The sequence below is a fragment of the Bison bison genome, unplaced genomic scaffold (assembly GCF_000754665.1).
Source record: "Bison bison bison isolate TAMUID 2011002044 unplaced genomic scaffold, Bison_UMD1.0 scf7180017864375, whole genome shotgun sequence".
NCBI classification, from domain to species: domain Eukaryota; kingdom Metazoa; phylum Chordata; class Mammalia; order Artiodactyla; family Bovidae; genus Bison; species Bison bison.
The window spans coordinates 4538934-4565473 of record NW_011494947.1 but is presented as its reverse complement, the minus strand read 5'-3'; the positions used below and the strand labels follow the sequence as shown (position 1 = coordinate 4565473).

Here is a 26540-nt window from a genome sequence, read left to right as displayed (position 1 = left end):
ATGAGGATTCCAACTTGACAACCTCATCAAACCTATTCACTTTTCTGTAACCTATAAGGCCCACCCAAACGAAGCTCCTAGGTCTAAAGCCGTGGCAGGAAGCAGGAACCACGGGCCAAGTCCTGTGCGCAGGCGCATGGGTGGGCGGGCTTGGTGCGAGAGGCGGGACCACGCAGCCATGGGGGCGGAGTTGAACTATGCTCCTGCCTGTGCGCCCCGGAAGCGGAAGTTAGGACCTGTTTCCGGGCGGCTGATTCGAGGATTTGTTTTGTCATAAGCGGGGCGTCTAAAGATCTGTAGCTGGGCAGGCCATGCCTTCTGAGGGTCGCTGCTGGGAAACTCTGCAGGCTCTGCGCAGTTGCGACAAAGGTCGCCTCTGCTACGACCGCGACTGGCTGCTGCGGGGTGAGGTGAGCAGTGGCCCCTAAGCGGGCGGCGATCCCACCCGCCCTTCGTCCGGGGCCTCTGCCCTTCCTTAGCCTTTGGCAAGCCCACCTCCGAGGAGCCCCTGCGTTCTGTGTCACAACACGCGTCCGCTTCTTGATTCCTGTGTGTGCGTCGCCGTGTCCTAGAGTTTGCTCTCTGTTTCTCTCCACTATTCTAGCTTCTCAGGAGCTCCCCTTCAGAAATGCTCTTCTCTGAAGGCTTCATTGCTCCCCGCTGCCGAAGTTAGGCGCCTCCGCTCTGGTTGTCAAAGCAGCCCTGGCCTCTCAGGGTCAGTTTATTACTGCGCGTCTCTTGTGTTGGGAGATCCGGATTGAGCGGTGAGCGGTTGTTGGTGGTGGTTGTTCAGTCGCTCACTCGTGCCTGACTCTTGGCGACTGCAGCACGCCAGGCTTCCCTGTCCTTCACTATCTCCCGGAGCTTGCTCAGACTCATGTCCATTGAGTCAGTGATGCCATCCAACCGTCTCTTCCTCTGTGGCGCGCGCCCTTCAGCTCTTACCCTGACCAAATTTTTAGATGGCATCGGGCACACCTGGAAACAGTGGGGGCGTGGTCGCTGCATCTAAGATGTGCTGAACTGTGTAATAGACCGCGCAGGTGGGGAATGTCGCGATATTTAAGGCATAGCCTTTTCCTGCGTTGCTCGTAATCTAGCTACAGGTATGAAGTCTCTTCAAACGGAAATATATAGCACTTCTAAAGCATTTCTCTGTCTTTGACAGTTTTAAAGAGCATATATACCTTACATTCTATAGGATGAATTCCATCATGAGTCTGTTCGATGAATTCCATCAGTCTGTTCGATGTCGACTCGGGTTATGCATTCTTGGCACGAATAACGCAGAAATGATGAGGTGTTCTCAGTAACTTAAATCCGTAGCACATAATTGCTTCAGCCCATCCCAGCACTGGTGATGCTAACACTTATCAGTTGATCACAATGGCATCTGCTAGATATTTCCACTTAAAATTCATCATTTTTCCTAATACTAATGTACGTAATTAGTATTTTGTCAAACCTCCACTCTTAGCGTTTATTGGTGACTTCTCCCTTAATCAACCTTCTCTGTGATGTGCCCAAATGGTGTTAAGAGCCAATTTTATATCTATTTTTGAATTGCCAGTTTATATCTCTTAGGCTCATTTTGCTCATTTTCTTGTTGGGGTTTTGCCAGTATTTTGTAAGTTCTTTATGTATTAGGGATAATAATATTACTTTATCTGAGTCATACATTGCATATTTTTTTTCTAGTTTTTCAGTTAAAATTTATTCCTGTTTTATGGTGTTTTTTGTGTGTGTGGTTTTATTTTTACATTTGAAGCATTGCTTCTGGAATTTATTTTGGTGTAAAGAATGAGGAGGAAGTTGTTGACTCAAATTCAACATCCATTCATGACAAAAATCCATTCTTATCAAAGTGTGTATAGAAGGAACCTATCTTAACATAATAAAAGCTACTTATGACATACCCACATGCCAGCACAATACTCCATAGTTGTAAAAAGCTGAAAAACTTCCTACTAAAATCTGGAACGAGACAGCAATGCCTGTTCTCACCACTTCTGTCCAATATAGTATTGTAAGTCTTAGCCACAGCAGTCAGACAAGAAAAAATAAAAAGGTATCCAAATTGGAAGGGAAGAGGTAAAATTGTCATTATATACAGCTGCCATGATACTGTATGTAAAAAACCCTAAAGACTCCACATAAGAACTGCTTGAACTGATAAATAAATTTAGCAAGGGAGCAGGATGCAAGATTAACACTCAGAAATCTGTTGCATTTCTTTACACTAACAATGAAATATCAGAAACGTAAAGTAAACAAAAAAACACCTTTTGAAATGGGATCCAAAAATAAAGGTACTAGGGATGTAAGATACAATTTGATGCCTGTAGCTAACACAGCTATACCATATGTAAGAAAGTTAAGAGAGTACATGTTGAGAGTCCTTTTTTCTTTCTTTTGATTTTACCTATATGAGAAGATGGGCTTTCCAGATGGCACTAGTGGTAAAGAACCCGCCTGCCAGTGCAGATGTAAGAGATGGGGGTTCAATCTCTGGGTCGGGAAGATCTCCTGGAGGAGGACACAGCAACCCACTCCAGTATTCTTGAGAATCCCATGGACAGAGGAGCCTGCCAGGCTACAGTCCATAGAGTCACAAAGAGTTGCACACAACTGAACCAACTTGGCATGTGTGCACACATGGGATAAGATGCATGTTAGCTGAACCTATTTAATCATTTTATAATCTATGTAAATCAAACCATCATGTTTACACCTTACACTTTTATAGTGACGTATGTCTGTTTTTCAATAAAACTGGAACAAATTGAATCTTACATAGAATTCACAGCACTTTTAAATGACTAATATTCACTGAGTGTTTATGCCATCTGTTCAGTTCAGTCGCTCAGTCGTGTCCGACTCTTTGCGACCCCATGAATCGCAGCACGCCAGGCCTCCCTGTCCATCACCAACTCCTGGAGTTCACTCAGACTCATGTCGTGTGTATGCCATAGTTTACTTCAAAATTCCTCATATGTTCTTCTCCATTCCAACGTTTTAGGTTGCTTTCAGGTCTACTTTAATGACCATCTTTGTGAATTGTTCCTTTTTCTGCAGTTAGGATTGTTTAGTCTGATACTCTAAAAAGGTAGTAGTCAAGATCATTATCAAGAAACTACTGTACTTTCTTTTCATCTCTGATTGTTAATACAGTTACTTTGGGTCTTGGTATGTATGTATATCGGAGAAGGCAATGGCACCGCACTCCAGTACTCTTGCCTGGAAAATCCATGGATGGAGGAGCCTGGTAGGCTGCAATCCATGGGGTCGATAAGAGTCGGACACAACTGAGCGACTTCACTTTCACTTTTGACTTTCATGCATTGGAGAAGGAAATGACAACCCACTCCAGTATTCTTGCCTGGAGAATCCCAGGGACAGAGAAGCCTAATGGGCTGCTGTCTATGAGATCGCACAGAGTCGGACAGGACTGAAGTGACTTAGCAGCAGCGGCAGCATGTATGTATATATTTATGCTTATTAGGACTTCTTAGGTTTTCAGTAAAGCATATAGTGGATTATAAGGACAAAATTATTTTTTGGTTTCTTAGATCAGTTAACATGCAAGTTGGACTTAACTTTTATCTTGTCTCCTAGGATGTTTTACAAGAATGTATGTCTCTTCCCAAGCTGTCTTCATACTCTGGATGGGTAGTAGATCATGTCCTGCCCCACATACAAAAGAACGCACCTCCCTCTGAGACATCAGCATCCTCTGTGTCTACTTCAGCCCTCGACCAACCTTCATCTGTTCCCAGATCTCCTCTCAGAAACCCTGCCTACTCACCAGTCTCCTCAGCAACATCAAATGGAACCAAGGTAAGGTTTTTACTCAGCTTAGGCCAGACAATGGTGGCTGCAAAGTTGAAGTGTCTAACTTATAATATCATTGTCATACTACAAGGACTTTACTCTGAGAAAGTAATGATTGCTTCTTCTTCATGTAGCTATTTGTAGGAACAGTGTTTACCACATCTTTTTATGAAGACCAGAGAGAGAAATTCTTCTCTTAATACCAAGAATAGTGGTTAATTTCTTGAGCAGTTGGATTGTTTTTTCTCATAAGCATTACATTTAACTCTTAAGGTCTCCCTTTTTGTTATTGCCTGCTGGAAGACTGAGAATGAATTTTATACTTGCTCTTAGATTTACATACCTTATCACTGGTTCTAAATGAATTTGTAACTTTTTGGTTCGATTTTGTTCCTGCCTTTGTTTCTCTTATTGTTGTTATTGTTGTCCAGTCACTGAGTTGTGTCCGACTCGGCAGTCCCATGAACTGTAGCACACCAGGCTTCCCTGTCCTTCACTATCTCTTGGAGTTTGGTCAAACTCACGTCCATTGAGTTGATGCTGCCATCTAACCATCTCATCCTCTGTCACCTCCATTGAGGGCAAGAGGAGAAGGGGGCGACAGAGGATGAGATAGTTCTCCCACTTAAAAACAAATTGTTATTGATGCTCTTCTGTGCTTTGCTCTTCTCTTTCTTCCTGTTTCCAGAGTTAGTTTGTATAAGTACAGATATGTAAGAACATATGTATTTTCTTTTTGGTGATTATATTTTTTTAAATTAATCTGTTGACCACACTGTGTGGCATGTGGGATCTTAGTTTTCTGACCACGGATCAAACACTTGCCCCCTACATTGGGAGCACAGAGTCTTAACCACTGGGTGGTCAGAGAGGTTCCATGTGTACTTCTTTTTCTTCATTTCTGTTTTTTTTCTTTCTTTTTAAACAAAGTTGCTAGAATATACTATTGTGGATCTTGTTTGTTTTCATTGGTTTCTGTGTTTCCACTTGACAATATATCTTAGAGATGATTCGTTTCTGTCTCTATCTCTATATATCTGCCTCATTCTGTTTAATATGTTTTCTGACTATTAGTTTGTGCTTGTTATTATATTTTATGTTCTTTATAAGCTGCATTAAATCCTTTCTGGATCAAAGTAAGATATAGGAAGTAGTATTTGGCCTAAGAATGTAAAGAAGAAAAGCCTTCTAAACTAAAATAATGCATTATAGCATTATTTTGCTTTTTCAAGGTTTTTGTGTCAGCAGAATAAGACTAGGCAACTCTTTAGAAAGGTAGAGATTACTTTTTTCATGTTTGGGTTCCAAAAGACAAAGTCCTTTTTGTTCATACTCACTGAAAATTTTTGGTTACTGAAAACATTACATCAAAAGGAAGAAGTTAAATCTCCCTATGATCTCATCATTTCAGTCAACAGTTACTCCTTTCCAGTCTCATAAGCCTGCATCCTTATACCTCTGCATAATTAAATCGTATGTGTACTTTCGTGTTCTAATTTTCCTTTCTGACTTTACTTTGTTTGCTAACTATTTGAATTATTTGTTCATGTTATTTCCACCTTTGTAAATATCTACTTACAGGATATGTAATATCCTGTAATTTATTGAACTGTTCCTTTATTATTTAGCATTTATGTTTTTCCATTTCATTGCTTTTAAAGATACTCCTCTGAAAAACTTTCTGCAGAGAGATCTTTCTCTTTTTAATCTTAAAGTATATCTTTTAGCTGTCTTAAAATAAATGCCCAAATAATAGGCATCAAAGATAAAAGGGTGCAAACATATTTTTTTAATTAGCAAAATATTCATGACATAAAATTTACCATTTAACCATTTTTAATGTCACAATTCAGTGGCATTAAGCACATTCATAGTGTTGTATAACCATCACCACTATCCATCTCCAGAACTTTTTCATCATCCCAAACTAAGAATACTCATTAATCAGTAACTCCTGATTTCCTCCCATCCCCAGTCTCTAAAAACCATCATGAATTTGACAATTCTACATACTTGATAAAAGTGGAATCATATATGTCATTTTGTGACTGGTTTATTTCCCTTAGCATACTGTCTTCAGGGGTTCATCCATGTTGTAGCATGTGCTAGAATTTCCTTCCTTTTAAGGCTGAATAGTATTACACTGTATTCATCTGTCTCTGAACATTTGGATTGCTTCCACCTTTTGGCTGTTGGTGACTAGTACTGCTATGAACATGCATGTACATCTATTAGTTTGAGTAGCTGTTTTCAGTTCTCTGGGGTATGTACCCAGAAGTGGAATTGATGGATCATGTGGTAATTCTGTGTTTAAATTTTTGAGGACCCATCGTATTGTTTTCCACAGCAAGTGTACCATTTTATATTCCTACTAGCAGTGCACAAGGGTTTCGATTTTGCCATACCTTTGCTAATATTTGTTATTTACTGTTGGTTTTTTTTCCTCCCCCACAGTGGCCATCCTAGTGGGTGAGAAGTATATCTCCTATGGTGTTGATTCGCATTTCCTTAATGATTAGTGATGTGGTGCATATTTTCATGTTCTTATTAGCCATTTGTATAACTTCTTTGGGGAAATGTCTTTGTGAGAGTTATTTGCAATAAGTAACAATTTATAGTACAGTAAATAATAATCCTAAAAAGTAATATAGGACAGAGATGGTTATTCATATTATGAAGACTGCATGATTCCATGCATAAGAAGTTTACTTTTAAGTTTATATTTTGCACCTCATCTTAGGTGCAAAAATGAACTTCAACCTAAACCTCATAACTTACATTAAAATTAACTCAAAATGTAAAACTATGAGACTTTAGAAGAAAAAAACATTATCAGAAGGCAATGGCACCCCACTCCAGTACTCTTGCCGGAAAATCCCATGGATGGAGGAGCCTGGTAGGCTGCAGTCCTTGGTGTCGCTAAGAGTCGGGCACGACTGAGCGACTTCACTTTCACTTTTCACTTTCATGCATTGGAGAAGGAAATGGCAACCCACTCCAGTATTCTTGCCTGGAGAATCCCAGGGACGGGGGAGCCTGGTGGGCTGCCGTCTATGGGGTCGCACAGAGTCAGACACGACTGAAGTGACTTAGCAGCAGCAGGGCCAGTTGAAGGGTTTTTAGATTTGACACTAAAAACTAAATCCATAAAAGGAAAAATTAATACATTGGACCTCATCAAATAAAAAACCTGGGGACTTTCCTGATGGTCCAGTGACTAAAACTCCTCACAGTACAGAGGGGCTGGGTTTGATCCCTGGTCAGGGAACTAGATCCTGCATGCTGCAAGACTCTGAGCAGCCAAATAAATAAGTAAATGTTTTTTAAAAAATTCTCAGTAGAAAAATAATAAACTCGTGACTGGAAGAAAATAGTTGCAAATCAGATGTCTGACAAAGGTTTATATATCTAGAATATATTTTTAAAACTCTCAAAGGTTAAACAGAAACTTTCTAACCTTCAATTAGAAAATGACCAAAAGATATGAACAGATATTTTCACCTGAGACGATATACAGATGACAAAATAAGTGCACAAAAATACGTTCAATCACTAGGCATTAATGGAATGCAAATTAAAACTGGGATGAAGGCTTCTAGTGCGGGGGCGCAGGTTTGATCCCTGGTTGGGGAATTAAGATCCTATGTGGAGCAGCCAAAAGAAAAAAGATTATGTGCCATGTGGTTCCATTTATTTAAAGTTGTTGAAATACAGTCATTATAGAGTTGGAGAACGGGTAGGAGATGTAAAGGTGTGGCACCAGGGATCTCTGTGGTGAACAGTTCTGACCTTTATAATCGTTGTTATACGTGAGATAAAATGGCATAAAACTACACACACCCAAGTGAATTTCTGTCAGAATTGGTGAAATCTGAACAAGTTATGTGACTTGTACCATCAGTTTACTGTTTTTGATATTTTACTGTATTTGTGAAAGATGTTACTATTTGAGGAAACTGGGTAAATATAGAGTGCATGAGCCTCCTTGTACATTTTTTGCAATTTCCAATGAGTTGTAATTATTTCAAGATTAAAAAAAAGTTTCTGTGAGCAGCTTCTCAGAGGCAGCAGTTTCCAGTTCTGATCCTGCCAGTATTGTGGCATACCCTCAGACAGGCATCTGAGGGAAAGATGCCTCTCTCCCTACAGTTTTTTCCCTTTTCCCTCAGTTTTTTCATCTGTAAATCTGGTACTGGACTAAATTGTTGAGGGCCTCTCCAGGTATAAAATTCCATAATTCTTAAGGTTTAAGTAAAGTTTTGGATGGCTTTAAATAACAAATTGTATCATTAGGAATTTCTGGTATTTAAGTAACAGAAAACCTAGTTTAAACTAGCTTAAACAAAACAAAGGGGTCAGGGGAGAAATTTAATAGTTCATATAACCAGGAAGTCTAGGAATGTGGAATCAGTTTGATCTGGAGGATCTATTTTCTGCTTGTCTCTCCTTGATATTATTTCTGACTTGATCCAGTGACTCAAACACGGGGCTTTGCTTCTCTTCTCTCAGTTCTGTGTAACTTCTTGATTTCATCTTTCAGATAGACTGTGTGGCAAGATGTCTGTTGATAGCCCTAGACAGATACCTGCTTAGGTTAGCGTCCCCAGAAGAAGAGAAATCCCTCCAAAATACCTCCATTGGAAAAGTTCAGAAATTGTAAAGCAGTCATCAATCAATTAAAAATAAATAAATAGATATATAAAAAAGAAAAGTTCAGAGGTAGACTCTGGCTTAAGTCATAAGCCTCGTTCCTGAAGTAGACACTGGGTACAGAGGGATAGAGTACTTTGATTGCTGGGCTGATCTCATGGCTACTGACCCTGAGGCTAGGGGGCATGGATGAACTAGGAATGTGGGCTGGGGTTTCTCCGTCCAACCCACCCCAGCAAAAATGGACACTTATTAGAAAAGAAAAAAAGGGGAATACACTAGGCATATCAAAATAAAGAAGCAAGCAAAAAAAATAACACAAAAAAACTGTCCAAAGCAAAAACACCCACTTAATTTGCTAAGGAGAACAATTAGAATAAGGTCAATATCATGAAAAGCACCTAAATTGTTTTGTTGGTATTGGTTGCTGATTGTAAGCAGGGATGTGGCTTTTGTTCAGACAGAATAATACCAACTTGACCATCTTAAAAGCTTAATTTTTCTGTCTTCTGTCTATACAGGACAAACATGAGTCTCCACATACAGAGCCTGTGGTACTTCAGTCCCCCCGGGGGATGAAAGTGGAAGGCTGCATCCGCATGTATGAGCTGGTGCACAGAATGAAAGGAGCAGTAAGTAACCCGTGAAGTAAGGCAGGCTTGACATTGACCCTAGGGAGCCATATTCAAACGCAGTTCCTCAGGGACTAAGAATGTCCACCACATGCTGATCACCCTGCCCACCTACTAGTGGCTTCATCTCAGTTAGGGAGATGGTTACAGTGTAACAGTCACGAGTAAGCTCTCTCAAGTCAAAGCTGGTTTCAGGTCCTAGCTTTTCTATTTTACCTGTGACCCTAGGAAGATTACTGAGACTTTCTTGGCTTCCATTTACTTTTCCAAAATTTGAAGATGATCTGCATTGTCAGATAAGATTATACTGAGAAGATGGACTTTAACAGCTTCTTGAAAAAAGGATAACACTATTTTAATGTTTATTTAACTTTATTATTTTTTTTAATTTCTATTTTGTACTAGGGTATAGCCGATTAAAAATGGTGTGATACTTTCAGGTGACTACTTTTTTTATTAGAAAAACAATGCATGCTTTTGTAAAAATTTTTATAGATAGGTGAGTTTATAAAGTGAAATTCTAGCATCTACCCTCATCCGTTTATTCATGGAATCACCAAATATTTATTGAGCACTTTTGTTCTCAGTTCAGTTCAGTTTGGTTGCTCAGTCGTGTCCGACTCTTTGTGACCCCATGGATCGCAGCACCCCAGGCCTCCCTGTCCATCACCAACTCCTGGAGTTCACCCAAACTCATGTGCATCGAGTCGGTGATGCCATCCAGCCATCTCATCCTCTGTCGTCCCCTTCTCCTCCTTCCCTCAATCCCTCCCAGCATCAGAGTCTTTTCCAGTGAGTCAGCTCTTCGCATCAGGTGGCCAAAGTATTGGAGTTTCAGCTTCAGCATCAGTCCTTCCAATGAACACCCAGGACTGATCTCCTTTAGAATGTAGGTCTAGATAAAACAATGAACAAAGGAGACACAATCCATATCCTCATTGAGTTTATTTGCTGGAGGGAGAGGCAGAAGTAAGCAAGAGAAATGAGTGAACTATAGTTAGAAGACTATTGTAGTCTGAGTAAGAGAGAGCAACACTCACTAAGCCGTCACTTTGACACTGGATGAAAAAGGGTGATGAGTGCTTAGATTCAAGGATGTAGCTGTGGAGACGGTGGGGGATGGTTAGAGGGAGACAGAGAGTGTGTGTGTTCAGGTTTTCTCAGCTCTGCTCTGTCAGTCATTACTTGTCCATGGTCTTTCTGTCTTCCAGACCTAAGTAGAGAGTTTTTCACTACTGATAATCCCCCTCGTGTTGCAAAATAAGTTTCAGAATAGAGTACCTTGATATCTTTTAAAAGTATGTTTTGATATATCTCCATGCCTATATATATATAGTATGTTATTCTCTTTAAAGACTACAGCGTATTCTCTAGGATGACCTACTATACTTATTTCCCTGTTGATTTAAATTGTTTCAAATTCGTTATCAACAGGGCTGTAATGAACATTTTTATGCATATATCATTGCACACATAGGCAAGTATTTCCTCAGGACAAGTTTGTAAAATGGAACAAGTGTCAGAGGATAGGTACACTTTAAATTTTGATAGTTAAAATGTCTAATTGCCCTTAAAAGTCAAATGTGAGTACTCTTGTGAATAATAAATGAAATACCTGGTACCTTTAGGTATATAAGAAAGGGATGTTCCTAAGTGAAGATGGAGGAAAAGAATCTAGGCAGAGATAATAACTTATGGAAAGAAGTGAGATAGGAATAGCATAGTTATAGAATTAGAATAAGAATTTCTGTAGATGACCCTGAAGCCCTCATCAGAATACACAGGATGGAAATTCTCTGGCAGTCCGGTTGTTAGGACATCCTGCCTTCACTGCCGAGAACCCAGGTTTGATCCCCGGTGGGAGAGCTAAGATCCCACAAGCCACAGGGCGTGGCCAAAAAAAAAAAAAGAATGCACAGGTTGGAAAGTTAAAAGTGCAGGGCTATTTGATAATATATTGGTAAAATCCCATCCATTCTTGCTTATGCTGGAGTGACAGTAACAGTATGGAGCAAATTGGGAAAGCTTTCCACAACAGTTGAATTTAAAGATTGACCCAAAGGGGACAGGTGATTCAAGCAAAGATTTTGAGAAATAGGAAGATGATTCCATGCCCCGGAATATCTTTGATGGGGTTAAGGCCTGATGGGAGGGCATCTCACAGGGGTAGATGAGCAGGGTATAATGGAGCTCCAGAGAGCAGGTGCTGACCCTTTGCAGGAGGGCTTGAGGCAGTGGCAGGAGGAGCAGGAGAAGAAGGTCCGGGCCCTTTCTGAGATGGCATCTGAACAGCTGAAGCGGTTTGATGAACGAAAGGAACTGAAGCATCATAAAGAATTCCAGGACTTACGGGAAGTAATGGAGAAGAGGTGAGTCTCCCTGAATTACAAGGGGAATGTCAGCATGGTCAACCAGAGCTCTTTCCCAACATAAAACCCAGAGGGAAGAATCTGAGTCCTTACATGCCAAAATAAAATAGCCAGAGAAGCTTATAACCTAGAAAAAGGATCAACCTTGCAAAGATGACCAATGCAAATCAAAGAGAGGCAGAACAATTTTAGGAAGCATCCCTGACTCTTCCTCCATCCATATTTCATTCAGCTCCAGAGAAGCCCTGGGGCAGCAAGAGAAGCTGAAAGCCGAGCATCGTCACAGAGCGAAGGTCAGCACCCGGGAGAATCCGTGTGGGTGTTCACTGTCTGGCAGTCATAGAGGACCCGCCTCTGTCTTGCCACTCTGTGGCTGACTTGGGGCCCATCTGTGAGAACAGGCAGTCCGCGTGGGACTGGAGGAATGTAGAAGGAGAAGTCCCAGGAGCCCCTTAACTTGACAGCCCTTTCTGTAGATCCTCAACCTGAAGCTGCGGGAAGCAGAGCAGCAGCGCCTGAAGCAAGAGGAGCAGGAACGGCTCCGGAAGGAAGAAGGCCAGGCCCGCCTGCGTGGCCTCTACGCCCTACAGGAGGAGGTGCTGCACCTCAGCCAGCAGCTGGACGCCTCGGACCAGCACAGGGACCTGCTCCAGGTCGACCTGTCTGCCTTCCGGACCCGAGGCAACCAGCTGTGCAGTCTTGTCTCAGGGATCATCCGGGCCACTTCTGAGGTGAGGGGGCTTCAAGAACATTCTCTCTCCTGTCTTTGAAATGAAGAACTTTAAAAGCAAAATGGTTTTGTGATTTAAAAATATCACCTGCTTATTATCACTTATCATCCTCTTACCTGGAGACAACCACGGTTAGCATTTATTTCTTCTCTGACAGAGAGAGAGAGTGTGTGTGTGAGAGAGAGATTCCCCACCCTAATTTGGCTTCTGTAGATAGAGAGTTTCTTACCTTAGGTTAAAAAATATTTGTTTTGTCTTATTGCAGAACACTTTAGTTCATTAATATATACTGGACACCTGCCATGTTTATGATAAAAGTTAAAACCTTACCGAAATGGATATTGCTTTTTCCAGTTAACATGACATTTTGAAAGCATAATTACTATAATTGTGACAAATACTTTGGTGTTTTTAAGGCAGTGTTAAAAACTGCAGCTATTGACACGTAATAGGTATTCAGTAAATATAAGTAACCTATCCCTTCTCTAGTGGATCTTCCCCACCCAGGAATTGAACCAGGGTCTCCTGCATTGCAGGCAGATTGTTTACCAACTGAACTATCAGGGAAGCCCAAATATTTGAACAGATGAAATTGCATAACTTCCGACGTAACCATACCAAATTTATTGAAAACACTTATTGTTGAACTGTTAACATCTCTAAGTTGTACCAGTTCATACTTTTATGAATTGTATGCTCTTTGTCCTTAGTTCATATCTCTATGAGAGTTTGTGTTTTAAAGAAATCAACTTGTATGAATTCTAAATTTAAGAACTTTCAGCGCTGGGAATTCCCTAGTGGTCCAGTGGTTGGGACTCTGCTTTCACTGCCAAGGGCCCAGGTTCAGTCCCTCGTTGGGGAGCTAAGATCCCACAGGGTGCATGGCGTGGCTAAAAAAAAGAAAGAGCTTTAAGCATTCATCACATTTAAGGCAGAAGTTTATTGTTACCTTTCATATCTCTCTTTGGGGTTTTTGTTTGTCCTCCTTTTTGAAAAATATCAGACCTACATAGAAGTGGAGAGAACAGCATAATGTACATTGGGCACCCATTCCCCAGCTTCCACAAGAATCCATACATGACATACATGACATATGACATACATGACAGCTTCCATACATGACAGTCTCCTTTTGTCTGTGGTGCCACCTGCACCCCTTCCCTCAGATGGTTTTACAGTAAATCTCAGGCATACTGCTTCATCTGGAAAGTTCTTTAGTGTGTATCTCTGAAAGCTAAAACTCTATATTAACATAACCAAAACGCTAATATCATACCTAAAAAACTAATAATTTCTTCAGTATGATCAAATGTCTAGTCACTGTTCAAATCTCTCCAGTTATCTCAATAATTTTTTTTATAACTGATTGGAAAATCAGCATCCATACTCAGTGCAACTTTTTGGTGTGCTGTGTCTGTTACTTAAGTAAGTCTTTTAATCTCAAGACTCCCCCTCCCTTCTCTCTCTCTTTTTTCTTTTGCCATTGTTGAAGAATCTGATTGTTGTGAATAGAATTTTCTGCATTCTGAAGATTTCAGTGCAATTGCTAACCCTAACCCTTTGGTGTATTTTTATATGTTCTTTTATTCCCTGTATTTCTGTGAATTTGTAACTTTCTCTAGGGCAGAGCTAACAAATCTTTGGTGATGATGGAAACGTTCATATCTGTGCCATGCAGTAACTACACATGGCCATTGAGCACTTGAAATGTGACTGGTGTGACTGAAGAACTGTATTTTAATTTTTAGAAAGTTTTCAATTTAAATGTAAAGAGCCGTGTGTGGCTGTGTGTGCTGCCCTCCCGGACAGCACAGTCTAGAGGCTTGATCGGATCACATTTGATTTTTTCCCCACAGCAGTACTTCATAGTTGGGGGTGTGTATTTGTTAATGAATCACAGCAGGAGGCATAGACTACTGACGGTCTTTCTACCTGTGATGTTAAGGTCAACTGGTGGTTTCAGATACTGTCAGTGTTATTTTCCAGTTTAAAGATTTCAATGAGTCTCTAGCTAATGATTTAGTAGCCATTGCTGATCCTTACTCATACTTGTTATTTCATTAGAGGTGCTAAATTTTAAGTTTTTCTATCATTTTTCCGTATTTTTTAGCTGGAATTCTACTACAAAGAAAATTTCCCCATATACTATCTTAAGTACAGTCTATACAGAGAAGGAAGGATAAATATTTGAGTCTTTGCTTTGATCAGTCTTCAGAATATAGAGTTGCTTTCCTAGCATTTTCCCACAGTGACTTGAGGTTTTGGTTTGTTTTTTTTTTACTATCATTAAGAACACGTGAACTTTATATACTTGATGTATAATGTCATCTGTCGTAGTTTGTCATTCAGATTGTGTATGGGAACACCTTCACGTTGGCTTCTCCATCCCTTGGACATGGCCCCAGTAGTAGCTGTTGCAGCAGAAAGCAAGCAAGCTGTTTTCTACCTCATCTTGAACATTTTCTTCTCCAGATCCAAAATTGCGTGTTTCTTCACGAAGCCGTATCACTTATTAGTGAGAAAAGGTATTAGAAAACACAGGCTGGTTCCCAGTGTTGGTGAGAGCATTGAAAGCTCTCCCCTTCGGTACTGTGGATGTGATGGGAAATCAGTATTACCTTTAAGAGGACAGGAAAGCAGTAGGTATCAACATGTTGACTGTGGGTACTCCCTTGACACAATTCCAGTTTAGAAATACATGGATTTGTGTGATGCATGATTCAGCACCTCAGGTGCTCAGGAAATAACCACTGAGCTCTGCTTCTGTCACCGTGACAGAACGGCTTTCCCACAGTAGAGGACCAAGCTGTGGCTGAGGGAGCGCTACAGGAAATGCGCGACCTCCTCTCGAACTTGCATCAGGAGATCCGCAGGGCCTGTGAGGAGAAGAGGAGGCGGGATGAAGAGGAGGCCCGGAAAAAGCAGCAAGAGTCACAGATGCAGCAGAGGCCGGAGGCCCACAAAGAGTTGCCCGTTCCCAACCAGGGCCCAGGGGCGAAGCCGAACGAAGGTGGGTCTTGGCGTGGAAATGGTCCTTTAACGTGTTGTGTAATTCAGAATGTGAAAAGAAGTGAGAACATGTTTTGAATACTGTATTAAGCTACAGGATACTTTATCAGAACTTTCACATAATGTAAGATTCGGTACTTTTAATGATTTCCATTCAGTTTTGATTGATGTGGAGCCTGGCTTCAGATTCCAACACTTGCCATGAGGACTTGAAATTCTCTATAATCCTAGTAGATATATTATTTCACATTGCTGCTACTGAGTATTTTAAATAAGTGTGTACAGAATATATGTTTAAATATGAGGGAATTGATACAGCATAATAGTTGAGAATGCTGCTTTTGGAGTCAGATCTGTGGGAATCTAGTTTTTCTACTTCCTGGCATTGTATCTTTGCTGAATTACCTAACCTTTCCATGGCTATTTCTTTATCTATAAAATGAAGATGATAGAATGTACCTTATAGGATTATTATGACAGTGAAAGCAGTTAATATATATATAATTAGAACAGTACCTGACTCATATTAAATGTTCAACAAATCCTACTTAAGTTGATTAGAACAGTACCTGGCTCATATTAAGTGTTCAGTCAATTCTCCTTTTATGGAAGTGTCTTTCATTCCTCAGACCTCCAGATGAAGGTGCAAGACAGTACAATGCAGTGGTACCAGCAGCTGCAGGAGGCCTCCAGTCGGTGTGTGCTGGCCTTCGAGGGCCTGAGCAACAGCAAAGATAGTCAGGTAGGCGGGGAGGAGTTGGGCATTCTCTGGGCCTGATGGTGCCCCCCCACAGCCTCATGTCCCCAGGAAATGTAGCTCGCCTGTCACATCACATCCCCAATCCTAATGGCACGTACTCAGCTCTTCAAAACACTGTTGGCCTTCTTGCTACTTTCCTCTGGCAGGCCAAAAAGATCAAGATGGACCTCCAGAAGGCTGCCACCATTCCAGTGAGCCAGATCTCTACCATTGCAGGTTGGTCAGAGAGCTAAGAACATGGCCCTTCACCTCATTGTACCAGTGTTTATTGAGATTCCAAATCCACTTGTCTGTAAGGTTCCTATAAATAGATTATGTCTGAGCAAATGTTGACTGTTGGATCAGGTGTATAAGCTATGTGCCTTGGCTGGTTTACTCTCTGCGTGTAGAAGGTAATCATTATGTGTTTGTTGACTCTTTTTTCTTTTTAAATAAGTTGTGTACTAGTAGTAAATATTTAGGAAGACTCTTAGCTACAATTGGAAGTTACTGTGGAAAGCACCCCTTAGGGAGCCTAGGATGTGACTTGCATTCTTTGCTTTTGTCCTACAACATTAGCTTTTCCAGACTCGAAACCTGCTTGTTAATACATGAGAATATTCAGAATGCCTACTCAGTCTCTCCAGAGACTGAGATTTAGAGAAGAAGAACCACACAGGGGAAAGACCCCTCTTCTTCTTTAGAAACAGAGGTTCATTTTAACAGAGCTCAGATGTGGAAGCCTCCACAGTATAGACTGCGCTGCCAAGTAGCTGGGGAGCTTGTGCAGCTGGGAATCTGCTCTGACTTAACCTCCATTCAGGTTCCCTTGATTAACTTGTTACCTAAGAAGTGTGGCAGAGAAGGCAATGGCACCCCACTCCAGTACTCTTGCCTGGAAAACCCCTGGATGGAGGAGCCTGGTGGGCTGCAGTCCACGGGGTCTCGAAGAGTCGGACACGACTGAACGACTTCACTTTCACTTTTCAATTTTCATGCACTGGAGAAGGAAATGGCAACCCACTCCAGTGTTCTTGCCTGGAGAATCCCAGGGGCAGGAGAGCCTGGTGGGCTGCCATCTATGGGGTCACACAGAGTCAGACATGACTGAAGTGACGTAGCATAGCATAGCATAGCATAAGAAGTGTGGAAAGTTGCACTTTCTTGCCTTTGAGAGGCTCTGTGACTGAACTTACATATCACTTTGCTGCCTGAAATTCCTTCTGAAACAAAACAAGGTCTAAATAAGTAAATATGTATCACTTTCTAGAATTGAAAGTGCCATTTCCTTTAGTAGCCATGGCATTGAGGGCAAGGTTGACCAGACAGTTGTCCCACACCTTCCTGGTCTGCTCAAGTTCGTCCTCCGTCTTTCCCCTTCAGTTGACCACAGGCACCCCTGCCTCCTCCTTCGTCTGGAAAACTGAGACATCAGGTGTAAGGTCTTCAGGTTCCCCCCTCAACCCCCCAACCCCCCCACTGCAGTAATACTCAGCTGTATTTACCTGCTTTGAAACCATCCTGTTTCAAAGAATGCAGTACCCTTCCGGCCCACACTTCCCCTTCCGCTCGGCCCTGAACGAGCCTCGGCAGCCTTATTATCATCCCCTCCTATCTCTCTCAAGAGAGAGCTCTTCTGTTTTCTACAAAATGGCTTTCTTTACAAGCTCCTTTCCCTTTAAACATGCTTGTCACTCACATTCTAAAACCTGTTTCTTTTGATTTTGTGTTTTCTCAGTCTTTTCTAATCTTCATGTTATACTTTGGCCCTGTTGACTATTCCCTTCTCTATCATTTCTAGTCCTCTAGTTTCTGATGCAACATTAATTTCCAGCTTCTCCTCCTCCCTCTCTCTCTTGTGGGCTCCTCAGTCTCCTGCCCCCACCTGGCTGGTAGGTGTGTCCTGGGCATGTGCTTTCACCCTGCAGTTTTCATTCTAAGACCCCCCTGGCTTCAAACTTCACCTCTGCAACATGACACCCAGCTCAGTCTCTGGGTCATTCCTTTCCTCTGAGCTTCGGGTTACCTTGCTCCAGCTACCCGCAGGGCATCTCTGCCTAGGTATCTCTCAGCTTCCGCACGTTTAGCATGTTCCGAGCTGGCCTCTCATCATCCTCCTCTCGCCCAGCTTTTTTCTGGTTTGCTCTAAGTAACCAGTAGTAGCACCTTATCTACTCAGTCACCTTAACTGAACCCGGGAGTCATCCCCATGACTGCTTCCTCTGGTTCACTGTCTGTATCTGATTAGGCTCTGGTTTTGCTGTTCTTTGGAGAAGGCAATGGCACCCCACTCCAGTGTTCTTGCCTGGAGAATCCCAGGGACGGGGGAGCCTGGTGGGCTGCCGTCTCTGGGGTCGCACAGAGTTGGACACGACTGAAGAGACTTAGCAGCAGCAGCAGTTGCTGTTCTTGATTTTCCTACCTACTTCACAACTGTGTCCCTTTGTTTCCATCAGTATCGTAAGCTCTGTGAGAGCTTACAGCCCAGTCAGACACAGACATTCTGCAGAGTTAGTGCTCAGTAGATGTGGAGTGACTGAGAAAGAGGTGACCTAATTCCTGCCTCTTTAGAGGTGCATGTCCATGAGTAGTCAAATGTGGAACAGAACTTAAAGACAGATATGGTGCCATTGTGGCATACGGAATGTGGGAGGCCATGTCAGGCACTGGGCTGGGATCTGATTTTCCTAATTCGAGGGGCACAGGGAGAGAGACTGAATGGGGATTTGGCCAGTGGGGCCCTCTGAAACCATCAGTAAAGAAATAGTAGGATTATAGGTTGGCAGGAACGTGAGCTGAGTAAATTTGATGGAAACATACATATTTTAATATCTCAGGTTAGAGTCTCTGCTTCTGTTTTCAGGGGATTGTTGGCCTTGAAATTTCTATGACATCTCATTATTTAACTCTTGGTTTCTTCCTTTTTCTCTTAATTCCTAAGAAAGGTGCCACCCCTCTTCCCTGTTTTTTCAATGAAACTGAATCAGTGGTCTAGGGAGGATATTTCTGAGATTTTTAAACATTTCTTAAAATGATTATGAACTTGGTGCAGGGTATTAGGAACTTGGCAGGTAAATTGGAGATGCTGTATTCATTCAAACATTAATTTTAAATAATAGAAACTAATTCATATCTGCTTAAGCCAAAAAAAAGGAAAGGAAGGAGAAACAGGTAGTGAGGAGTTTGTCCTAAAGATAAATCAGTTTGCTACGGCAGGAGTGGGGCTGGATCTCAGGAGCCAGAAATGTTAGGACCCTTTTCTCTCTTCTCTTAGGCTTCCCTCTGCCCACTTCATTCTCCTTTTGTAGATGGCTGTTCTTTGGTCCACATGACAGCACCACTGCTTACGTATGTGTGTGTCACAGGACTGGCCACTTCAGGGAATTGACTCAGTCAACTGGCTGATTAGCTCAGCTTAACTCGTCTTGATCTAAATAGCCAGTGTAGAAGGTGGGGCACACAGGATCTATAATATGAATGTAATAATAGCTTCTACAGAGGAAGGTAGGTCCAAGAGAAGGAGGGGAAGCCACTGTGAATTGGAGATTCTTTAGAAGGTTTTCCCTGGAGTTACAAGTGACTCCTTTAGGCACATCAGCCACACCTGTCGCATCTAGAACAATTCAACACCTATTTCTATACTATTCATCTCTGATGTGTCAGTTTCAGAATTAGTTCATTCTACCAATGACAAATTCCTTCAAAATAATACCACACCCTATGTACTTTCACATCCTCCACAACATGTATTTGATTGTCATATGTTTGTGCATCTGTATTTTGGCTTTAGGCTCTGAACTTCTGTAGGGCTGGGTTTATACAGAGGCTTTGTTATTGCAGTGATGAAAAAAATAGATTGACTGCAGTTGTATCTTATCACTGACTCTATCTCTGTCATACCCAGGCTCGAAGCTGAAGGAGATCTTTGACAAGATCCACAGCTTACTTTCTGGAAAACCTGTTCAATCTGGCGGGCGCTCCGTGTCTGTCACACTTAACCCACAGGGCCTGGACTTTGTCCAGTACAAACTGGCAGAGAAATTTGTGGTGAGAAACCCTGTTGCCAAAGGTATGGGAAGAAGAGGCTGGTGCCTAACCTTTAAGCCTTTCTTGAATATTAACTTAAAATCTCCCCTCTCTGTGCTCCCAGAAACAAGGGGAGGAGGAAGTGGCCTCCCATCACGAAGCAGCATTCCCCATCGCGGTCGTGGCGTCCGGGATCTGGGAGCTCCACCCCAGAGTAGGGGCCCTCATCCTGGCTCACCTGCACAAGAAGTGTCCTTACTCTGTTCCTTTCTATCCAGCATTCAAAGAGGGAATGGCTTTGGAAGACTATCAGAGGTGAAGTGTTCTCCTTACTGTCCCCAGGTGATGAATGGAAGAGAGAGAGACTTGAGATTCATTTCCTCTCCCCAGGGCATCTCTTATGTACCTTGAACATTTTGTCAGAGAATACAGTGTCTTCATGCAAACTGGGTGGCTTTTAGAATTTGTGGATTTGAGTATCAATAATCAATATAGTACAGAGGAAAGAATTCTGGATTTAGAATCCAGGGATCTTAGAATTTTACCCTTGTTTTGACTATTAACAGATTTTCAAAACGGGAGTTTTTTCATCTCCTTAAAGATTGTTTTTCATTGTTTGTAAATGGGGGTAATAATATTCATTACCTTCTAGGAATTTACCTCTCAAGGTTTATATGTTGCAGATTTGACAATGGATGTGAGTGTTTTGTAAGCAAAATTACATCTACCAATGTAGTCGTGTGTAATAATGTATTAGTAACAATTCTAGATGTAATGGTATGTTGTTACTTTTAGCCATAAATAGTAATGGATTGGTCACCCTCACTTTGACTCTCTCACATTGAATTTTTTCTTACCACATAGGATGCTTGGCTACCAAGTGAAGGATTCCAAAGTAGAGCAGCAGGACAACTTTCTCAAGCGCATGTCTGGGATGATCCGCCTCTATGCCGCCATCATCCAGCTCCGGTGGCCATATGGAAACCGACAAGAGGTAGCAGAGAAGGGTTACTATGGATAATGAGCGGTCAGACCAGGGTCTATGTTAGTATATCTTACCTGAAGGAAATACCGACCTTTCAGAGGAACAGTCCCATCATGTGACAAGTTAAAGAATAGCGCTGCTTCGTAGGTATTCTTTAGAGAAGTGGGTATTGATTATTAGGAAACTTTTGGATCATCAGAGTCATTTGTTCAGAGACTAATTGATGCCTTAGAGACCAATTACATACCAAGGTTACATACCTTACTTCACAGAGGGACAGACGGAGGCTTAGCAAGGTGTAATGATACACACTTGTCAATGTCAGAGCCACAGCAGAGGGCCAGGGCTTTGACCTGCCTGCCTAGTTCATTTTGCAAGGAATGGAGATTAGAGAGATGGAGAAGTTAGTGGATTTGGAAACCCAAAGAGAAAGGAATATAAGCTGACTGAATCTAGGAACTTGTTACTGTGCACCTGCTATGTCCTAGGTGTTGTGCTAAAGGTACCAGGAATAATTAATAAAATGTCACTAAGATAACTGTTTATAAGGGTAACTGGGATTCCTGGAACTGAGGCTGACAGCTGTGTGTTGAAGGAATGCAGTGAAGAATGTGTGGGTCCCAGTGTGTTGCAATATTTAAAAACAGAATTTGTTTGGCTTCTGTTGTTTCTGCCCTGTGGCATGTGCTTACGTTAGGTGATCAGGAGGTTCATGTCCCCTTGGTAATGGCTGGGTGATAACGTTGGCAATGTAGAACTCTTAATAAAATGAGATTAAATCCTGACCAAGCCTCTCTTCTCCCAGACTCACCCTCATGGCTTAAATCATGGTTGGCGCTGGTTGGCACAGATCTTAAACATGGAGCCCCTGTCAGATGTGACGGCCACCCTCCTCTTTGACTTCTTAGAGGTATGTAGTACAATTATCACACAAGAGAACACCAGTGGGCCGCTGTATGACATGACGAATAAACAAATAGAGACTAATGGTGAACACCATTAGGGGCCAGTGTTACAAATTTTTCCCCAAGCCCCAAGAGAAAGCTAGCTTTGGATTTTTCTTCCCAGTGTACTTTCCTTTCTCTGTGTGGATGTCTTGTCATTATAAAGAACAGAAAACTGTACATCCCAGTACAGATGAAAAGGAATTTGCTTTGGGGATATAGAAGTGACTCACTCGGAGAATGGGGGGTAGGATGCATAGTTGAACCTGGTTCCACCAGGGCCTGGAACCAGGAACTGGGATGTTGCCAGGGACCAAGGGAGCCCCTCTCTGGGACTGCATGGTCTTCTCATGTTTGCTCCTCCTGCAGGTTGCCTCTGCTTGCTCTGCGGCCACCCTTCTCTGCTTCTCGGCACACAGTGGAGAAGATGCTCCTGGGCTGTATCCCTCAGCCTCAGTGTGGTCACCCAGTGTAGTGGGACTAGTGTCCCATCAGTGGGATTGCTAATAGACAGGAGAGAGAATAAGATTAACCAGCTTGGGTCAGGTACCTGTCTCATCTAGAAGGCTGTGTACAGTCCTGTCTGCCCATAAGGGGCCCCCACTATAGGGTACCAATAAGGGTTTCTGTGAAAAAGAGACAGCTCTTAAAGAATAAATGCTTGGAGCACATGCCGTAACAAATCTGAGACCACTTGGGCCATAATGCCAACAGTTTCTACTCACCTGACAGCTCCTGCAGTCACAGTAAACGAACATTGATCCTGAGTCATTGAAAACACGTGGTATTCCTTCTACCTTGATTACCAAGGTTGGGAAGTAATGCTATTCCTTTAAAATCAATAGTAAATTAAGTTTGAGTCACAACCTCTCAAACACCTGGCTACCTGGCGGTCTGGTTAAATGTGGAGGTATTACCATACATGAGAATGCTTCAGAAGAAAGTTGGATTTTAATTCCCTTGCTTAGCTGGCTGAATGGCATTGCGGCTGAAATTCTTGATAGGAATAAGAGGCAAAGGGCTGATTAACCTTTATGACTGAGTGTGCGTTTACATTCCCTGCTCTGACGGTGCGCACCTTCCCCTCTAGGTGTGTGGGAATGCCCTCATGAAGCAGTACCAGGTCCAGTTCTGGAAGATGATACTTCTCATCAAAGAGGACTACTTCCCAAGGTATTAGACTTGTTGAGTAGACACCAGAGAATTTGGTAGGTAAAAACTCATGAAATCAGATGCCCGTGGCTGCTGTCACATGCTGTTTCTTTTTAAAAAAATTTATCTTATTTATTTGTTTTGGCTGCACTGAGTCTTTGTTGCTGTGCTCAGGCCCTCTCTAGTTGTTCTGAAGGGGTCTCTCCTTTATTGTGGGGTGCGGGTTTATTGCGGAGATGGCTTCTGTTGTTGTGGAGCACGGGCCCTAAGAGCGTGAGCTTAGCTGCTCCACAGCATGTGGAATCTTTCCAGATCAGGGGTCAAACCCCTGTCCCCTGCATTGGCAGGCAGACTCTTATCCATTGTACCACCCGGGAAGTTCAGATACTGTTTCTGACTCAGTCAGAAGCACTTGTGTTGAGTGAAACATCTTCAGCTCCATCCTTCTCCTCTCTGTTATTTGAATAAACACTTTTGAACTCTACTAAGTGTCTCTTAAATATTATTGACTAAATAAAAAAAAAAATTAGGAAGATCTTGGATTCAGATCCCATTTAAAACTCTCTTGTTTTCCAAACTCAATCTGGGATGGTGACAACATGCAGGCATGAAGGAAGCCAAGGAGTCAAACCCGCTCAGTAAATCAGTTGGTGAAACTGATTGATCAGCCAGTTTGCTTGACTCTTTTGGGGGATTCAACTTCAAAGCCCTTTCTCATCCCTCTCAACTCACTGAAGGGAGAAAGGCATTGACGACACCCATCTCACCTGATGATAGAGACCTTGAGAAGCAACAGTGCTCTTTTCTCCTTTACCCCTTTGTCTGAAATAAAGTGCTGAGACCATTTAGTAGAGTGACAGCATCCTAAGTCTAGAAGACATCTCTGGGAATCATTCGTTCTGCCACTTCCTCCAGATCAGCAGGTCCCTAACCCTTCTCTAAAAGATATGTGTGAACCATAGGTACTGTCTTCTTTCTCTCCTTATAGGATTGAAGCCATCACAAGCTCAGGGCAGATGGGTTCCTTCATACGCCTCAAGCAGTTCTTGGAGGTAAGATGCCCTTAGACCAGCATATCCCAAGCTGTTGTCAGCCTCCAGTGTCTGTGTCTGACAAGTCTTGGACCTCCCCTCCAGACTGATTGCAATCTCTTACCCTTGATTTTTCTGAACCCTACTTTTTTTTGGCCGTGCAGCTTGTAGGATCTTCATTCCCCGACCGGGGCTTGAACCCAGACCCTCGGCATTGACAGCACCGAGTTCTAACCTCTAGGCCACCAGGAAACCACCCCCCCTTGCTTTTTGTCCATCATTCCCTCTTCACCTTAAGGGCTGCCATTTCATTATTTTTCTGTGTGTCACTGTCCATACTGCCTGTGCAGAATAAAATACATGTAAAATATATTTAATGAATCTTAGCTCACTGATAACTTTTTTTTGCATTTTGGCCAAGGTTGTTTTCTCAGTCTCAGGTCTAGGGAACTGGTCACTTTTCTTCATGAGAACAGACTGTACTTTGAGTTAGACTCCTTTCCTTTTTCCATGTGCCAAAAAAGTTGAAGAGGTAAATTCTGACAAATCGTTGAGAACTCTGTGGTGCATCTACCAAGACAGCCTGCTGACGTCCAGTCTCCAGTAGCTCAGTTGGATAAGCAGCACTAGTGAACCGCGAGGCCAGTGTGTGGAGACGAGGGTGGGACGGACGCAAGGGCAGCCCGACCTTTGCCCTCCACTCTAGCTGATGCAGGAGAGGTCTTACCACAGCCTTTTCCTTTTAAACTAAGTTTTATTGGAGTGTAGTTAATTTACACTGTTGTGTTGGTTTCTGTTGCATAGAGAGTGAATCAGTTACACATATATCCAGTCTTTTTTAGGTTCTTTTCCCATATAGGTCATTACACAGTATTGAGTAGAGCTCCGTGTGCTATACAGAAGGTTCTCATTGTCTATTTCATATACAGTAGTGTGTATATGTCAGTCCCAGCCTCCCAATTTATCCCTCTCCCCTTTCCCCCTTGGTAACCACAGTTTTCTACATCTATGACTCTAATTTCTGTTTTGTAATCAGTTCATTTGCACCATTTTTTTAGATTCCACATGTAAGTAATATATGATATTTATCTTTGTCTGACTTCCGTCAGTATCACAATCTCTAGATCCATTTATGTTGCTGTAAATGGCATGATTTTGTTCTTTTTTATGGCTAATATTCCACTATGTATTACGTACCACATCCTTCTTTAACTGTCAGGTGTTGGAAGCAGTGTTATCAGAGAATCATTGGTTTTCTTTGTCTTTGCCCGACTAGAAGTGTCTGCAGCACAGGGAGGTTCCTGTCCCCAAGGGCTTCCTGACTGCCTCCTTCTGGCGTTCCTGATGTCACTCCAGCACCTGCCATTACCACTTTGTTGCTGAGGGGCAATAATAAAGCGACTGAAGACAGCTGTACCTGCGAGAAGTCATGTCAGTGTGTGTTTTGTGTATTTGTACCTTGTGACGAAGAGAGGAGATTTCCATGGGCCACAAATCTAAGAGGTCCCTTAATAGATCTGGTGACTCCTTAAAGAAGTCCGCATGACAGAGTAAACAAAATTGGCCTTTCTCATTTTTATGGAAAATAAGAAAAAAAAATTATGAGAATAAAAGGTTAATACTTGATCTTACCCTTTATTTCCTTTGTCTCTTAAGTGTCTTTCAGAAATTAGGTTAATACCTTGACTGTTTCACTCTGAGCTGAAGCGACCCACTGCTTTCAGTCTCCTACACCCAACCCCTTCCTGCATGCTGCCCCTTTTCAGCATTTCTGGAATGAACAAAGACTTGAGGTCCCTTGTAAAGCAGCACTTGATCGTTGAGGCCCAAATCTTCACATGCAGGCCTGGGTTATGGTGGTTCTGCTTTAGTCAGCTTGTGAAGTATTTATAAATTCAGAAGAAATGCCTGATGTAGACATGACTAAGTCCCAAGTTGCATCAGAGATAGCTTAGTGTCGGGTTAGGACTGTTAACATGTTATACTGAACCACGAAGAAATATTTATCCTCTTACTTTGGAATTTGGTTCCTGGATGACTCGGGATGCACGAACCAAACTTTGTTTCTCAGTTTGAATTAAGATGGGCTGAGATAGGGCTTGCAGCATTGTACTTGAGCTGAGCATCTGTAAGCAATGAATCAGGGCCTTATAATTCTTTACGTGTTCTGAGCAATGGATGACGACAGATTTGCCTGACTAAAGCCACTACAAAAATCCGGAGTCTGGCTGTTCAGATAAGAGTGAGATTTGCTCTATGAAAAGACTCCTTCATTCTGCAGAGGCGGCGGCCATGAATCTGTTCCTCTGTTCTAAATGTTGTATGTGGGGGTGTGTTTGTGAGGGGGTTCCCTGGTAATCTTGAACAGCTTGAAGCGACCCATTCTGTGAATTACTGACTATGGTGCCAAAATATAAATAATAAAGCTTGGTTTTTAAAAA

At 42.2% G+C, this 26540-nt stretch overlaps 1 protein-coding gene across 1 annotated transcript; it reads left to right on the top strand.

The window, feature by feature from the left end:
* Positions 1–241: 241 nt before the first annotated feature.
* On the top strand, positions 242–26540 carry GLE1 (GLE1 RNA export mediator). The gene is made up of 16 exons (XM_010856844.1): positions 242–410; positions 3616–3837; positions 9003–9113; positions 11334–11482; positions 11715–11775; positions 11959–12213; positions 14992–15223; positions 15852–15964; positions 16129–16198; positions 19866–20008; positions 20112–20302; positions 20852–20981; positions 21778–21882; positions 23007–23089; positions 24057–24120; positions 25376–26540. Exons 1-16 carry the CDS (start codon positions 312–314, stop codon positions 25442–25444), a joined length of 2097 nt encoding a protein of 698 aa, XP_010855146.1. The 5' UTR covers positions 242–311; the 3' UTR covers positions 25445–26540.

Bases quoted from the DNA above. Each gene is read 5' to 3' on its own strand.
- GLE1 (XM_010856844.1), top strand. From the start codon at position 312: ATGCCTTCTGAGGGTCGCTGCTGGGAAACTCTGCAGGCTCTGCGCAGT. The intron at 20,982-21,777 runs GTAGCAGAGAAG...CTCTTCTCCCAG, and splicing joins CATATGGAAACCGACAAGAG to ACTCACCCTCATGGCTTAAA. The intron at 21,883-23,006 runs GTATGTAGTACA...CTTCCCCTCTAG, and splicing joins TCCTCTTTGACTTCTTAGAG to GTGTGTGGGAATGCCCTCAT.